The 18,037-nt window shown below is 39.5% G+C and overlaps 1 protein-coding gene across 6 annotated transcripts in view; it reads left to right on the forward strand.

Moving 5' to 3' along the window:
• Abcb11 (ATP binding cassette subfamily B member 11) overlaps positions 1-18,037 on the forward strand; it is a 143,053-nt gene that overhangs the window by 103,944 nt on the left and 21,072 nt on the right. For 5 of the 6 annotated variants that reach the window (XM_010606932.3, XM_010606934.1, XM_010606933.1 and 2 more), the window contains 6 exons: positions 449-650; positions 1,320-1,386; positions 5,917-6,016; positions 11,611-11,775; positions 15,255-15,359; positions 15,453-15,614. In XM_010606932.3, coding sequence (XP_010605234.1) covers positions 449-650; positions 1,320-1,386; positions 5,917-6,016; positions 11,611-11,775; positions 15,255-15,359; positions 15,453-15,614 — 801 coding nt within the window. Of the gene's footprint in view, positions 1-448; positions 651-1,319; positions 1,387-5,916; positions 6,017-8,091; positions 10,951-11,610; positions 11,776-15,254; positions 15,360-15,452; positions 15,615-18,037 lie in introns of those variants that run through there. The other variant, XM_010606937.3, reaches the window with a different exon arrangement.

Raw genomic sequence — 18,037 nt, forward strand, 5'->3', positions numbered from 1 at the left:
TGAGTTCATTTTGTGGGTCCAGGTGGAAATGCCCATCTTTCAGCCGAAATAGGCCCCTCATTGGAGAGGGGTGATGTTACAGGGGTCCATGTGTTCAGTGTGATCATTCAAAAAACAATGGTTGGCTACAGTCTTCTTCACACTAAACAGGAGACAGTTATGATTAGCTTGAAAAAGCTGCGCATGGAAAGTTTAAACTCTTGTCATGAGTAACATGACTTTTTCTAAGTTCCCCCATCTGAAGTTGTTAATTGCAGCAGCAGACTAATGAGATTGTGATGCAATTTATGGCTACAAGGAACCGACCTTTTCCGATGTCTGCATGGCCTGTGTTAGGGTCCTCCCAGGAACCGACGCACTGCCTTACCTGTGGATTCTGGAATGATCCAACGACCAAGGTCAGCTGTGTCTCGTGTCTTGTTAAACAGCACACTGTGTGTCCTTACAGATTCAGCACAGGCACACAGTTGTCTCAGTTGCCCACCGCCTGTCCACAGTAAGAGCAGCAGATGTCATCATTGGTTTTGAACATGGCGTAGCAGTAGAACGAGGCACCCATGAAGAACTTTTGGAAAGGAAAGGTGTTTACTTCACTCTAGTGACTTTGCAAAGTTATGGAGATCAAGCCCTTACCAAAAAAGAAGTGAAAGGTAAATGCCTTTTCCCTTTTGCTTGTGCGGTCTGTTAAATAGTCAGTATATGTTGTACCTTTCTGTGCATATTAATACACACAGTGTGCTCTGTTCTCCCAGCAGCCCTGGCAGGCATTAAAGAAATGATAAAAGCAACAACTGAAGCTCACAGGTTAAATTACTTTATTAAGCCACAGAGCTGAAAACAAGTTGTTCTGATATTCTATTCTTCCCCCTTTTTAAATAGGAGAGTCTTCTAACTAACCAGTCTAATCTTTCTCCAACATTTCACATCTGGACCTGTGAACTATATTAGGCATAGCTACTGTATACGTGTTTTAACACATGAATTATTCTGAATAGACTTTCTTCTGTGGTTTTATCATTTTTGTCACTTCTAATTGGCGTCCCTTAAATGTTTTTATAACTAGTGCTGAAAGATTCCTATTTCTACAGAGGTAACAGGATACCATCTGATTCAAATGACTCAGTCTAATTATCTTGAATTTTTTATTAGAAAGTGCTGGATGACTTTCAAGTTTTATTTATCAAAATAAAGTTGGCAGGATAGGTTAACATCAGACCTCAATTTTAGGTCTGCCTACATTTTAGGAAAACATAGTAAACATTTGAATATGGTCCTTTTTATTGTATACCCTACTAAGTGGCACCTGTTATGTTGAACAGAAAAAGATGCAGCTGAAGACAACATGCAGAAGACCTTCCACAGAGGGAGCTACAGGGACAGTTTAAGGTAAGCTCAAGCCATTGGGCAGATTTCAGTTTTCAGATATTCCTAGGAGCTCTTTGTAATTGGGCTCCTCAAGGAAGTCCCACGCAGAATCACAGGTCTTGTATAGCAAGAATATACAGATAACTTCTTCAATATGAGATTTATTTTCCCATGCATGGATTTTTTTTTGTTTTACTTTGGCTTTTCATCACATTTTAAGTGGGACATGATGGATAATTTGGGTTAAAATTGTGTGTTTTTAAAGAATATATTTTCATTAGTACATATTAATGTTATAAAATATTGGGTTTCAATGTGTATATTTTGATCATATCCTCCCCCTTTATCCCTCTTTATACTCTGCTCCTCCTCCTGTTCCTTCCTCTTGTCTAACAATACTCAGTGTCTCATCTATTTTTGTTTTATCTTTTAAAAATTCCACATATTGAAGAAAGCATGTGCTATTTGTTATTTTAAGTCTAGCTTATTTCACCTGACAGGTGATCTTCCATTTCATCCATAAAATGTTGCCTGTTGGACTCAGAAAGGGTATTTTTTAAAACTCCATTTTTAATCCTTTCCCACCAAAGCTAAGCGATACATGAAACACTGTCTCCTATGGAGGCCACACACATTCACACCTTTTTCTCAGTTCTTTAACCCATAGAGAAGCAACTAAGTTACAAACACTTCTGCCCCTAGAGTTACCCATCTAAAATCAAGTTATTAACTAAGTGAAATAAAAATGTATTTTTTAGTTTTTAAAGAGAATTTCTGAAATGAAGTTTTTCTTCTCCAGATCAATACGTAGGTGTTCACTCTTAAGCCATATTTTTTGGAGTGTGTTGCTTTCATGCTGGCTCAAGAGTTTCACTTTAAAAAGCCCCTGTAATGTTAGAAGTCTGTGTTAACAATTCTAGGGGTCAGGGCTGTAGTTCTGTAGTGGTAGAGCACTTGCTTAATATATGTGAAATCCTGGGTTCAACATCCATCTGTCCAGTAGTATTCATCTGTATTCATAAAAAAGTTTATCAAGATTTTCTTTCCTTAAATTAGGAGACCATTGGTAGTGAATGACTGACAGCAACTCTCTACCATGGTCTTTCCTTACCATTTTCATAATGAAAATAAGGCTGTGGTCTAAGCAGTGGCTCATTCAAGATGGCTAATTCTATCAAAAAAAAGAGTTATAAAGGCTTAAAACATTCATGCATCAACTCTGAGTAGTCAAAATGGACTCGTTCATTTTTAATATTTAAGGAATAGTTCACTGAAAAGTATACTTATTTTCAAAAGTAAATAACTATCTCAAGCTCAAATTTAACTTTTCTTTAGAAATCTAAATTATTTGATTAAGTTTATTTTATTTGTTTTTCTTTTGAGAACAATTCTACTGAAAAAAATTTAAAGTACTAGATTTATTGAAATTATTATATTTGGAAAATAAAGCAACAGCTTCAAGTTAACTCTATAAAGTAAAAGCTATAAAAATTACTTGTCAAGTTTTATAGATATCTGGCAGTATGTTTATCTGAAGTAAAATTTTGAAATCTAAAGATACTATCTTCCTAAATGCAGAGAATGACCAGGCATCCCTTCTAGTCAGTAGGCTAAAGTAGAGAAATGACTTGTGGTCATGCCAACAAGAAAATAGATATCGTGTGAACTTTTAAGATGACCAAAACTGTACTTATTCTAAATGGTTTCTTTATAGTTTATTATTTGAGTAACTAACATTTTAAATATAAATTTTTATTTTGCTATAATCTGTCATAAATTCTACACTTTGATATCAAGATGAGAAATCCAGAAATACTATCTACACACAGAAAGTAGCTATTAATCTCCTGCAGAGAAAGATTTATAAGTTTAAGAAGGTCTGTTTAAAATATCCATTGCATATGCCAATAATTACTTTACAAAAGACGAATAAATGAAATGTTAGTTTGTATCTTGTTTCTTAGCCTTCAGTTTTGCTGATGGTTGAATCCCACTTAAGCAATATATTATTTAGGTTCAAGAACATTTAAATGAATAACAACCAATAATTTTCCAAGTGATAATGAGAGAGACAGAGAGAGAATTTATTCCCCAAATTAGCTATTTTTCTTTGCAGTGAAAAGTAGTGCACAGTTCCTGAGAAGAGGAGAGGCAGGTGTTGTAGGTTCTGAAAAGGGACGTGGCAGGATCTTATTCTGGTGTTGCTGGTAGACTTGTGGGACATGAGCTGGCAGTAGAGCTCCTGCCGGGCACAGTTACCATATGTGGAATGGTTGGGAATATCGGGGAAGAGAAAGAGAGAGATCTAGTAAATATAAGATGGAAGTAGTTGGAACACGAAGGTCTAAGAACATGGGTCTCCCCATGCTCGGAACGAGGCAGTGGTTGGTATAGAGGAGCCTCCTCCTTCTCCATATATTCCTATCTTGGTGTCCACAGCTCTGGGTTTGTTTTCAGGTCCATGACCTGGGTCTCTCTCCTATCATCTGTCTTCTCTCTGGGTGACACAAGCCCTTTCTTCCTCATCTTCTGGAGTTAGCTCATCCAAAGGAATAACTCTGTAGAATACTAGGCTAAGCAGGAAGGAATCAAGGTATCCTGAAGGCCATCCTGAGGACAGGGAGTTGGGGTGGGAGCGGCTGTGTGGTTGGTGATGAAGAGAGTTGGCAGGTGTTTGAATGGGTCAAGGCGAGGGAGGGAGAAGGATGGCGTTAAGCCCAAGTGACTAAGAGGAGGCAGTGCCAATGAAAGGGTGTGAGGACGCCTCAGAGAAACTAAGTTGACATGCTACTGCCTTCTCGAGGCACAGGCACCACCTGACACTTGGGCCAATCTCCCTTGGGTAGAAAGTGGCGAGAGAGACATGGGAATGGTCCTATCTCGAGGGCACCAGAGCAGTTGGTGTGGGGTTCCTCATGGCCATCGCGTCTCTCTGCACTGTACAGCTTTAGAGTCAGCTCTCTGAGCACAGCTATGCTAATGAGATTTCCCTCCTCCCGAGTGTTTATTATTGGCATCATTTGTGCAAATGACTGGAAAACCCAACCCATCTTGGTTTAAAAGGGGGAAAAAATCAGCTCACATAACCGAATAACCCAAAGATGCTTTGGCGTCAAGCAAGGCTAGGGTTTCATTATGTCCAAGTTAGGTGGTTTCCCTCCTTTCCTTCTTTGTTTTCCAGGAAGAGTCTTTCCATTGAGAGTCTCAACGTAATTGCTAGCAGCTTCCAGTGTTGGGTCCTTTCAACTTAATCCAGAGGAGAGCAGGAGTTTCCTTCCCATGAATCTCAGCATAAAAGAAAGCAGACCCAGCTGGGCATATAGTGGTATATGGTTGTAACCACAGCACTGTGAGAGGCTGAGCCAGGAGGATCATACATTCAAGCCCAGCCTGGGCAAATTTAGCAAATTAGCAAAACCTTGCCTCAAAAAATAAAAAAAAAATTTTTTTCAAAAATTAGTGATGTATTTCAGTAGTACAAAGGCCCTGGGTTCAATCTGAAGCACCACCAAAATAAAATAAAGCAAGGCACAATCATGTCCCATGGTTACTCTGCAAAGTATATTTGATAAGTAACCCTGATGTGTCTTATCTCTGCTCTGTTTGCACTGGTTCCTCCACCAAAAATGTTCTGTCCTCTGGACTGTAAACACCCAAATGCTACCTTAGCTTTTCCATGAATCCTTGCTTGGTAACACCTGCCGTACATTTTATTTTCTCTTTGAATTTCCCAAATCTTTACTAAAACCTGCTGTGTACCACTTACCACAGTCTTCCTTACATCAGGGCTAGGAATGTGCCTTGGTCTTCCCTGAGATTTAAATTCTTTGAGGAAGACGCCTGTGATTGGCCAGTCTTCGTGTCCCCATCTAACAGTAGTTAGCAAGTTGTAGGTACTTGATAAGCTTCTGTTGAATGAATGAATAAGAGAATAAATGAACACATTAAGCTAAATTATATTTCAATAGAAATTTTGTTAATGGATTTCTATAGTTCAGAGACAATCTCACTGGGGGCCCTAGTACCTCTGATGGGCTCATTTTGGGGCATGTAGGAGGCATCATACTAGAGTAAACATTAGGTATATTAGAGAGAGGAGGGGAGGGAAAGGAGAGAGAATCAGAGAGAGAGAGAGAGAGAGAGAGAGAGAGAGAGAGAGCGAGAGAGAGAGATCAAACTACAGCCTGAACTGGAGGGGAGGTGAAAGTGATGAACCGTCCCCTTGGCCATGGTAGCTGTTAACAGGACTACGTGGGCTTGAAAGGCATTTGTTGGTGGAATAGTGGGACAGTTGTGTTCCATTTCCCTTTCTCTCTCCCTGGCTAATCTGAGTCTGGCTCCCCCAGTTACAGAGCTTGGGGCCCAGAGTGGTCAGACTGACTGATTAATCTAGGTCTTTCATTAAACCCGGAAGTTTCCTGCCTTGGTTGCCCGGTAACCTGCCAAACATTTCTGTTGATTTGATGTGTGATGGAAACGTGGACACCAGTTAGGTCTTGTTCTGAACTGCCCGCCTGCTACAGTCTCTTCTGTCTTTCTGTTTGTTTGCAGAGCTTCCATCCGGCAACGCTCCAGGTCTCAGCTTTCCCACCTGGCTCATGAACCACCATTAGCTGTTGTAGATCGTAAATCGACTCATGAAGATGGCAAGGTCAGGCACTAACACTCCTGGGGAATGGACGAATCTCTCCTGGGGACCTCTAGGTGTCCTTTAAACATATGTATAAGTATTTTCTACGTATATGGCTAATAGCACAACATAAGGGCTTGGTGCAAACTCTAAATTATACACAATTTTTAGAAAGAAGCACAGATTAGCTGATTAATTACTTTTAAGAATACATGTTTCAGAGCATGGTAGTGCACATCTGGAATCCCATCACTCAGAAGGCTGAGGTAGGAGGATCACTGTAAATTCATGCCAGCCTGGGCTGCATAGTGAATGCAAGGCCAGCCTGACTATGTAGGACTCTGTCTCAAAAAAACCAAAACCAAAACCAAACAAAAAACTGATACATGTTAACTAAAACTGGACCATGAAAGGTTAGTTAGTAGTTTTTGGTCTTTTTGGTACGGGGGGTTGAACTTGGGACCTTGCACTTATAAGACAGGCGGCAGCACCATTGAATTAAATCCCTGGTCCAAAGGTTAGTTAATAGGTTTGAGATGAGTCATTCTATAAACATAGAAAAAGGGTTTATCGCATGTACTTTAACAAATTATTTGCTGATATGGTGTCATGCTTTTGAAATTTTAAAGAGTATTCAAACATTTTTTCTCAAATTTAGAATCTCTTAAATTATAATAAAAATATTTGATCAGCAAAAGTATTTGATAAGGTTAAACTTTACACAAGTTATCATGAATTTTGAATTCCAGAGGTCCTTTAGGTTTTATGGATGTTTGTTTACTTCATTCAATTTTATAACAATTTTCAGGACGCAGTGAAAATAACTGTGCTAATGTAAACATAAATTGAAAATAGCATAAACTAAAAGAAATAGGAGAAGAATCCATGTAGTTAAGAATATAAAACCTTTTTCATGAGGACACAGGTGTCCTGCTGTTGTGGACATCGTCTATCATCCTCCTCCAACCACTTGCTGGCCTTGATGCTTTCAGTCCCCTATAAACACTTCGTTAGAACCTTTTCATGGTAACTTTCTTACTGGCTTTGAGTTTGTGTTGTCTTACCCCTTCATTACATGCAAGTTTCTTAAACTTAGTGTCCATAACTTATTTATGTTGAATCACTGTGGGTAGTTGACCAAATGCCTCGAATTAAGTAGGACATTGGGAGGTTTTTATTTATTTAATTTATTTATTTTGGTTTTTAAGACAGGGTCTCACTATTTATGTAGTTCAAGCTGGTCTTGAGCTCACTATGTAACTAGTGCCGGGATTACAGACATGCACCACCATATACCAAACTCATTCAATTTCTACATTTTTTTTCTAGTTTCTGGGTAAATGTTTGATGTTAAAAGTAAGAGAGGAAGGGAAGGAATAGAAAACTGACTTTTTGCCATTTTTGTTTAAGTTAGTAGATGACTTAGCTTAGTCACAGAATGGTCAAATTCCCCACTGATCTGGAGATCAGATGCCTGGGTGTCTTTTGATGAAAGAGCACTCAGAAGGGGCTAACAAATGAAAGAAAATCTAAATCCAGTATAGGAATTGATTTTATAGAGATTAAAATGTTCCATATTCTACTCATCTGCATTATAAATTAGAAATAAAATAATTTAAATCAATTAAATGTCACCCCGAGTAATTTTCAAAAGATGCTACTTTGTGTTCTCCCTTGTAAGGGAGATAGAAAAGAAAGATCTTACAGTAGTGCTGCTTGTATGTACAGCAGTTTTAGATTTAAGGAATTGTTTCCAAAGGAAACAATAGAGTTAGGGTTAATAAAAGTTGACTAATGGAATTTCTGACTCCGAGGAATACTGTAAGAGTGAGTGTTGCTCAGTTTTAGTATTTAAAAGTATTTCAACACTTTAACCAAATTCTGCAAGACTGCACATTGGCAAAACCTCTTCTTTGTCTGTCTTTGTTTTTTTGCTTGTTCTGGTACCGGGACTGAAGTCAGGACCTTGCGCTTTCAAGGCAGGCGGTGGTGCCACTGAGCTAAATCCCCAGCCTTGTCTGTTTTTGGTGGAGAAAGCCTTCTGTAGACTGGGAAATGTTCTAACCTGTTGCCAATGGTCTACTTGCACAAAGCAGCTATCTCCACCTTGTGGTCTCTTGGAGCATCGAACAAACAGAAGAGATGGTTTTCAGTCTGTGCTGCCCACGGAAGTAGAGTTCCTCGCCCACAGCCCAAGGTCGGCAGGTGACCTAGCTAAGCCCGTTTGTTCTTGCTCTCTAAGCTGTATACTTAGCTCGCGTGAGGTCAGATTTTAGATATATACCAACAATTTTAATTTTGGAGTAGGTTTTAGTCTCTAAAATTTTAGGCATCTTTTTTCAGTGAAACTAAAAAATATATGATAAAATCGGACCTTAGCTATCCACAACTTCATCACAACTAACTGTTAGATAGGGTGTAAGCATTAGTAAGAGATAAAAGACCTATAAAAATGACTATCAGTGTTAGTTCACTTGGGAAATCTCTGCTTCTTTGTCAGACTTATCATTTTTAATTATCAGATCCCAAAGTTATGATCAAGGCAAAAGAGCCTGTCGTTGGAATGCAGAGACCAGTGTATCAAGTATAGAAATCAGGACACAAGATTCAAGCAGGAAGGTTTATTTTCCCCCTAGCTCACGAAGGAGATATGAGGAAGGGAACTGGGAAAAGCCCAGTGTCTACCACTGAACCATCTACGCAGTAGGTAAGAAGTTATATGCACTTACATCTACTGTGTGCTTGGCAGTGTGTTGAAGATGCAAAGATGGGCAAGAGCTACTGTCATTCTTCCTGCCATCAAGCTGCTGACAGGTACCTTTTAACATGTGATAGAAAAAATAAGTGTGAAAGTTGCCAGAGTTGCAGTAGAGGCACAAGCTATGTAGTGAGCAAACACGTGAAGTTTATGATTTCAGTGCTCCTTGGGTGTGATGCCTCACACCTGTGATCCCAGCTGCTTGAGGTTGAGACAGGATGATCCCAAGATTGAGACTATCTAGGTAACTTAACAACAAAAAAAAAAACTGTTTCAAAATTTAAAAAAGAAAATGTAAGGGATAGAGATGTAATTCCATGATAGACCTACATGCATGAGGCCCTGGATTCTATTCCTAGTACCACTAATAATAATACTTATCATCATTACCATTATTTTACCTCCCTGTGTGAGCTACTGGTTCACTGTCAATTTATTCATTTCCCCTTTATACTTAGCTTTGCAAAACTAGAGGTAAAGTATTTCTTTGCAGAATGATTTAATTATATTTTATATAGTTTACTTTTATTCCTCTACTATATCAAACAAAAGTTCATTATTTGGGAACCAATTTTCTGCTTTTTTGCATCCTTCAGGATTGACATTTGCTTTTGGTAAGGGGACTAGGGAACAGTTTCCTTTGAAATCAATTTTTTAGTATAGGGAGACAAAAGAAAAATATTCAAATTAACTAATTTTTGTTTCTTGCTTGTTTTGGATGAAAGCTACTGGATAAAATATACTTCATACTGTTTTAAAATATCTTAGGCACTGGTACCTAGGCTTGGGGATCTCTTTGGATATCAGAAGGTCAGGAGAGTCTCCATCCTGCGGGGTTGTAGCTCCAGGAGGAGCTGGAGTTCCATATCACTAGGGAGCAGGCAGGATCCAAGGAATAGGAAGGCTCCTCACACACTCGGTCCCCTAGATAACACATGACAGCTAACATACCCAAAATGTATAACTATGGAATCCTCAACTCTTAGTGATGGGAAACAGCCTGGAGGTCATATACCACTGAGGTCTCACAAACTAAGCTGTGGTCACCAGAATCACCCAAGGAATATCTCTAAAAACAGAGTAAGGCCTCCTAAATTGGAATTCTGGTGATGAGACCTCCTGGAAATTTATATTTTTAATCATCAACCCTTATGCGTCTGTGAGCATCCAGGTTTGGACTCCAATCACCGTCTAGAACTCTAAAGGGTCTGATATTTTGCCCTTCTGCAAGCCTGACACGAGTTCATGGATGCTGGCAGAACACACAAGAGCCCTGAGTGAGAGATGAAGGACTCAGGGTACTCAGAGCAGTGGAAGGAGCCACCATTCTGCATTCCTGCACTGTTCCCAACTCAGTCTCCAACCCTCATAAGATGAAGTGGAGAGGGTCAGGTGATACCAGCAAAAGAAGTAGGTATGGGCACAAGGAGAAGGCTGGCTTAAGAAGGCTCTCTTTTATGGCAGGCAGATGAGCTAACTTGGAGAACAGACACTATCTCAGTCTTCCAAGGTCGTTAGCTATATTAGCATCCTTTAAAAAATAACCTGAACAAAGTTAATCGATTCCTTTGCTCACAAAATATGCAAAGATGTAGTACTTCCAGGAAGACTGTCTCCCTAGAACAACCTAGTCCAAGTCTTTCATTTTAAGAATAAGGTAATCAAGGCCCAGAGAGGTAAAGCTCTTAGTGACAGATTCCACTGGTGGCCACATGAGACTCATCCAAGAGCCCTTTCTTTCTGTCTCTGTTCTATTCATGCTTTCCCAAGCACGTTTTTTTTCTCTGGCACGGATGGTCTGAAGTTAGTAAGCTGTCAGAGATGAAATAATTGGACAGAGGATTTGCTGCATGAGCGATGAAATTACTGCTCAGTAACTGCAAAATGCAAATGTTGAAAGCAGCCAGGAGAGAGCTTGAAATGGAGGTAATAGCACATTCATCACCATCCTGAGCTGCCTTCCTCGATCCTATTTGACTTGAATTGTAACAAAATGGACATGACACCAGCCTTTCATTTAAATTGAATTGGTAATGCGATCTTTGACTTTGTAAGCAGAGTGAGTTTTTGAAGACCTTTATTGTATCTGCTCCTGTTATTCAGCTACCAAAAGGAGAAATTATTGTGTATTAGTAAAAGAGAGAAATCATTGAGTTTTATAGTCAATTTTCTATAGATATGTTAGTGTATTTTAATAGAAAAAGTAAAACAAATGGATGTAAATCTACACACGCCATCTAGAACTCTATCAGAGTAACAAATCCACCTACAGTATCACTTACTTCTGGGGCACTAATCAAGGGTAACCTTGCTGAAAATAAGAAAATAATAAATGTTGACACCAGTTAATGTATTGTTTAAATTTTCTTGTTCCAGATATGCCACCTGCCTTTTGAGCTCTAGTATAATCTAGTGCTTACGTTTAATCTTAGAACTTTAGTATAATCTAGTGTTTATAGAACTTTTATGAAAAACATATCTTGAACATTCCATTCTTTAAGTCCTCACATGTATATATACACTACAAAAAGTTTTTTTTAATTAAGAACTATTATTTCAGAGATCCAGTGTATTTGCCACTCCTTGTATGGATCCGTGTGTGAGTGGGAAATAAGAAGTACAGAATTACCATCAGGTCCATAGTCCCGTAGGGTCCACCGCTTCCAAGCCATGGCAAGGTCAAACCATTCCTCACAAACTAACAAGCTGCTGTCTCTGATAGATCTCTGAAGTAACTCAGAACCAATCAAACCATAACTCTTAAATCGGAATGTCAGGTTTGCTCTTTAATACAAGAGTATGTGTAACACAGGTATGTACATCTGGGTGGCTCATGTTAGTCCTCTTTTCCCTCAAGGACAAGGACATTTCTGAGGAAGAAGAAGTTGAACCTGCCCCATTCAGAAGGATTATGAAGTTCAATGCTCCGGAATGGCCCTACATGGTGGGAGGGACTCTGAGCGCAGCTGTCAATGGGGCGGTCACACCTCTGTACGCCTTCTTATTCAGCCAGATTCTTGGGGTAAGGAAGCCACTGCAAAAGCTTTATTCTCCGCATCCCTTCTTTTTGGATCGGTGACTGCTATCATATTTGTTAGGTCAACTCTTTGTTTTAGTATACTTGGCTGTTTTGTTTCTCTCAGGTCTAAAGGTTGAAAATTTCACCGAGTCTCTGTCGCACAGAAGGTGAGAAGGTAAAGCTGAGCACCCTCCTCTGGTCTACCAGGGTGCTCATAAAGTTGTCAGGCCCATGAGAAATGCTGCCCGCAGGACAGGGGTGTAGCTCATGCCTTGAGCACCTGCACAAGGTCCTGGGTGCAATTCACAGCACACACCCCACAGAAAGTACAGTCACTTTGAATAGGGATGCTTATCCTCATGCAAACCAACAGGATGCAAAGCAAGGTTGTTGACTATGAAAGGATTTTAGGGCAGTTTTTAATCTCACTAAATAGGTACAAAGTTTGTCTTATAACAGCAGGTATTAGTATATAATATGTAATTATCTGTTCTCTTACTGTATTGTATTAAAATAAGAATGTACAGAGGAAGTGAGAAAACGCAAGAAAGAGGTAAAAATAGGCAGGGATAAATAATAAGCTTACTTTGTATTTTTAATTTTAGGAGTTTTGATATTCCTTATTTGTCTTTATTACTATAATGATAAATACAAACATTTATTAGGTATTATCTAAGCACTTTATACATAGTGGCTCATTGATGTTTCCTAATAGCTAAATGAGAGAAGGTTTCTTATTATTCCCAGTTTATAAAGGAGCAAATCAAAGCTTAGAGAATTTAGGACAGCAAGTGGCACAGCTGGGACTCAAATCCAGCGAGTGTGACCATAGAGCCAGGTTCTGAGAAACCTTATTATTGGAAAATTAGTTATCAAGATGCTGACGTACTTTTAGTGGACACACACACACACACACACACACACACACACACACCCTATTAGGTCAACAAAGAAGAAAGCCTAGAACCTAAAGAACATTAGTAATTTGTTCCAGCCAAAGGATTTGAAGCAGCCAAAGGATTTGCCAGTATGCCAATTTGTCAGAGCCTATTAAGTGAGAAAAGCTTACATCTTAGGTCCTTCTTTTACATCTCTGTTATCACCTCTCTGATAGAAGTCCTAACCATAAAAATGTCCCCTCGGGCATGAACTATTCAGAAAAACCAGAATAAACCACAAACAAAATCAAGTCAATTGTGTGGGGAGGTCCCCAGCCACGGCTTTAATTTTCACACTGCCCCCTTGTGGTAAGTGAGAAAATCAAGTCATTTGCTGGGAGGTAGGAAATTGCAAACAGTGGGGACCTTCAACTCTGGGGAACTGATCCTTGGTTATTGGTGCGACAACCTTGTATGCTGAACATCTTTTAAGTAATTCATTTATATTCCTTAATTTCCTAGTAAGTAACATCCAAACATAAAGTCATAGTCTTTTATAAGCTCAACAGACATGTATTAGATACCGTGCTAGGGACCTGGGAGCGAATGCCCTTGTCAGTCATGGTACGTTCTTCAAGACAAATGTTAAACGTGAAAATCCATTCACCATGCAACAGATATGTACAGATCACTTACTGTTTCCTAGGCACCACTGCTAGGGTTGGGGATGGGGTGGCAGACAAGAAGGCCAGGCTCTCCCTGCCCTCCAAAGCTACTGTCCTAGCAGGGAGAGGCTCTGCATGTAAGTCTTGGTGGACAATGCAGCAGGTACAGAAGGTGGAAGAAGTGGAGTGAATCTGAAAAGATAGAAGCCTGCATCCTGTGTGTTGGCTTTTTCAAAGAAACTCAGAATGCCAGCTCCTTTGCCAGTTATCACTTTCTGTTCTATAAAAGCAGAATAAATTTTATATTCACACAACTTTGCCCAAACCACATATATGAGCTGCTGTGGGAAGAGTCCTGAATTCCCTGCCAGGACAGTTTTCCTCTGAAACAGGTTCTGCTAGCTGCTCACCATATGCTCTGTGCCCACTTCTCTCGTCCCAAATTTCCTCAGTGATGAAGGATGACAAAGATCATGTCTAAGAGAATTCATCTTTATTGCTCAGCAAGCCACTATCTTTCCTCGCTGATAAAGAAGATGGTTTCTGTTTGTCTCAGCATAATTATCACAGATTCATCAGTAAATTCCTGATGCTTTCCTCTCACCGGCTATCATTGCGTGCCTGTGTTTATTTGCTCCGTTTTCATGTGGATTTACCTATCCAGCAAAATAGCCACATGCGGTGTGCAGAGACCACATCGTGGGACATAGGCTTAGTGAGTGACTGAGCACTGTCAGGAGCCGGATCACTAACCTAGCTGGGCTTTGGTACCCACGTTGGGCGTGATTTATTTGTTTCGCTTGCCTTGTGCCTGTCTGACTTGGGAGATGTATTAGGTGTAGCAACTCCTGCGATCTGAATGCAGCCTGCTGGGAAGAAGCACAGGTTGGGAGTCAGCTAGACCTAGATTTGTCATAGGTCTCTGCACTGTCCTATCTGTACACATTTGAGCAAGACCTTAGCTTTGCTGAGACTTAGCTTCTTCTTCTGTAACATGAAGGGGGGAAAATCCTAGCAAAATTGGTTGTTTTGAGGACCTTTATTGAAGAAACTCCTAATTTAAGTTAAATCAGGTTCAGCTACACATTTGACATCTGCCACATACATAGCAAGAGTGTAGTGGATGTTTGTTTTTCCCTTAAGCGTGCTTACCTTCCAAAAGCAGCAAAGGCGTGTCCCCGAACTCCAGCTTGTCTAACTCCCGAGGAGTCCATGCATGGGTAGCCCACTGGACTGCATTTCAGTGACAAGAAAGTGCAAAGAATTTTTGGAGCACAGTATTGTGGAAAAAGGCTGTGGATAGATTAAATGTCCAATCTCACAGAACAGCTGTGCAGATATCAACATTAGCTAAATACTCTTTTTCATAACACTGAGAGATTGAGAAGATGAACAATGCCATCAGCCAAAAGGTCGCGCCCAGAAAAAAAATCACTGCACTGGAGGCTAGAAAATAGGCGTTTCCTTGTCCAAGAAAAACTCCAAGCTGAATGAATTTAGCCAAACACTTGATGTTTCGGGCTTCTGTTTTCTATCTATAAAATAAGAACTAAATGGGCTAACTCTGAATTCTGTAGTCCATGGTTATACTGAGTGCACTTTTGGAGGAATGAAAATTATGGAACCATACTTTTTTTTTAGGTTGTTGGCAAAATTAAGAGGAAGGTACAGAGATCTCTCAAACACTCCCTGCCATTCCTGTGTGTGAATGTGTGTGTGTGTGTGTGTGTGTGTGTACACATCTGTTACAATTGATAAACTTACACTGACACATCAAGATAAGCATTACATTCAGGGTCACTCTTAGTGTACATCTTACAGTGTAGGAAAAATGTATAATGATGTGTTAAGAGAATTTTCATTGAAACATATTTGAATTTATTTATCATGCTACTGTATATAATGATAAACTTTCTTCCTCGCTTGCTCTCTTCCAAAGACTTTTTCACTTCTTGATAAAGAGGAGCAAAGATCACAGATTGATGGAGTGTGCCTACTTTTTATAATAATGGGATGTATGTCTTTTTTCACCCAATTTCTGCAGGTAAGGAATTTGATTTTTCATTACATGATCTAGATTTTTTTTCCCTCCTCTTTATGTTAAAATATCACTGAAGATTCCCTCTTTATGTTTTAGGGATATACTTTTGCTAAATCTGGGGAACTCCTCACAAAAAGGCTTCGTAAAATTGGTTTCAAGGCAATGCTAGGACAAGATATTGGCTGGTTCGATGACCTCAGAAACAGCCCTGGGACTTTGGCCATAAGGCTTGCTACGGATGCCTCCCAAGTGCAAGGGGTAAGCTCTGGCCTGTCTTAGTCCATTTGGACTGCTACATCACAATACCTTAGCCTGAGTAATTCATAACGGAAATTGATTCCTCACGGTTCTTTAGGTTGGGAGTTCAAGAGGCACCTACAGATTCAGTGTCTGGAGAAGCCTCATTCTTTCAGATTCCAAGATGGCACCTTCTCCCCACATCTTTACCTAGCAGAAAGATCTAAGGAGTTAGGATTAATGGCATTGACTCTTATCGCGAAGGCAGAGTCTTTATAACTGAATCAACTCCCAAAGGGCCCCATCAGTTAATTTTACCACAGTGAGGATTAAGCTTCAATATGAACTTTGGAGGGACACGTTCAGGCCATAGTAGAGGGGAAACCAGAGCCGTATTAACTGGTGTAGATGTTCTTACCATCGAGCACTCTGGCAATCACTTAAGTGCTTTCTCTAGAATAGGAACTGCTGGGACTGGGTACCTAGAGCCACGTCTCCCACTATTCCTGACTCTGACAAACAGCAGCTGAAGCCCGGTGTCCACTATGAAGTTCCTAGAATCGGTGTTAGAGCACAAGTCAGTCTGTCAGAGTTGAGCATTTCCTCTGGAGTGCCAAATAAGAAAGATTTTCCTGAGATTCCTATCTCAGACTACTTCCAGGCCCAGAGTCTTAGATTCCCCCACACCCAAGAGCATGCCACCCTCTGCCTGAAGGTTTGGAAGCAAATGGTCAGTGGAAGACTCTGCTTAGGTTCCTGGTGTGAATAGTCTTAAAAAAGAGAGGTTGTCCTGGGCTGTCTCTGAAAGTTCCCTCTTAGGAAACAGGAAAAGAAAAAAGTGGTTGCAGTCTGGAGCCACACAGCCTTCAAAGAGCTGTTTTTCTAAAAGACACAAAGGATTTTCTGGTTTCTAAATCCCAATATCTGCAGCCTTCTTCAAGAGACGGACTGATGTAGGTGAGAGGAGCCTGGGCCTTCATCAAACCAGGTATTTGGATTAAAGCAATGAAGCCGAATTTACCTCATAACACCTCTCTCCACTCACAATGAAAAAAGAAAAAGAAAAAGAGACTGATTTTTTTTGTGTGTGTGACAGGGATCAAACTTGGGTCCTTGCACTTGTGAGGTAGGCAACGGCACCACTGAGCTAAATCCCTGGCTCTGAGACTATGATTTTTAAACTGAATTATGGTTTGTGACACTCTTGGAAGAAAATAAACTCATTAAATGGATAGCCCTGCACTGTAGTGAGTCTCAACTCCTAGCAAGTTCAATGAAAATTATTGAAAATAGTATGGGAGGATTTCAACGGACATAGAATCCTCTTAGAGGAAAATCCCTAGAAACATTTATCTTTTGATCTTTTGAGGCTTTCCCCACATATCCATGGGTTTTCCACAGACTTAGCATCATATTTTAGTCCTTTGCAATTTGTCTGTATTCCTCCCCTCCAAATCTGATATGAGCATATTTTTATCATTATATATTTTGTCTATAATGTATTTTTAAAGTTTGCATAATACATCATTGTAGTATACTCTCACTTCTTTTGGTTATTATTATTGTTAGTACTTATTAATTATGGAAACTGATGAGATTCACTATGTTGCCATATGTGCATACATCATGCACTGATCAGGGGTTCATCTACCCATCTCCTACCATCCACCTCATCCCAGCACAATTGCTTTTTCCTAGTAATCCCCTTCCACTTCCGGGATGACTTTTTTTCTGTTCATTTCCACACATGAGAAGGAAGATATGATACTTGGGTGTCTGGGTCAGACTATTTTTTTTTTCTTTTTATTGAGGTTATTGGTACAATCTAGGTATACAATACAATTACATTCATCATTGGGATTCTTTACCTTTATACGACAGGTCTTGATTCTCATTTTTTCCCCTTGTCCCTGCCCTCCCTTCACCCCCTCCTCCCCTCTCCATTTACAAACACTTTATTTCCATTTTTTCAGTTTCTCATATTTTTTTCCTCTCCCTTATTACCTCTCCCCCACTCTTCCCACTTTCCTTACACCTTTAGCCCTTTACTTCCTATTTCACATTATTAATTGTCTCATTAGGATCCTATGTACTATTTTCACACCAAAGAAACTATTCGGTATTTCAGTTAAAGAAATCTCTGTATGAACATTTAAAATAGGGAATCCTAAAATAAAACTAAAAAGGAAAGTAAAAGAGAAAAGGCAATGATGTAACATCAAAATAATCCTTAATTCTGGATATGAAAATGGTCCCTGAACATATTTAAATTACTTCTCGCTCTTATAGTCTTATCTTATTCTTTTTTCATTATTTAGAGAATACTTTATTAGTTTCTGTAATCAAACCCACATAGATATGACCTTACATATTTAGTATGATGTGTTACCCCTGTACACAGGGAAAAAAATGAAAATAAAAATAAATTAACATTTCTAGACCAA

This window comes from Fukomys damarensis, unplaced genomic scaffold (genome assembly GCF_012274545.1).
Source record: "Fukomys damarensis isolate Sample0158 unplaced genomic scaffold, DMR_v1.0_HiC HiC_scaffold_26, whole genome shotgun sequence".
NCBI lineage: Eukaryota > Metazoa > Chordata > Mammalia > Rodentia > Bathyergidae > Fukomys > Fukomys damarensis.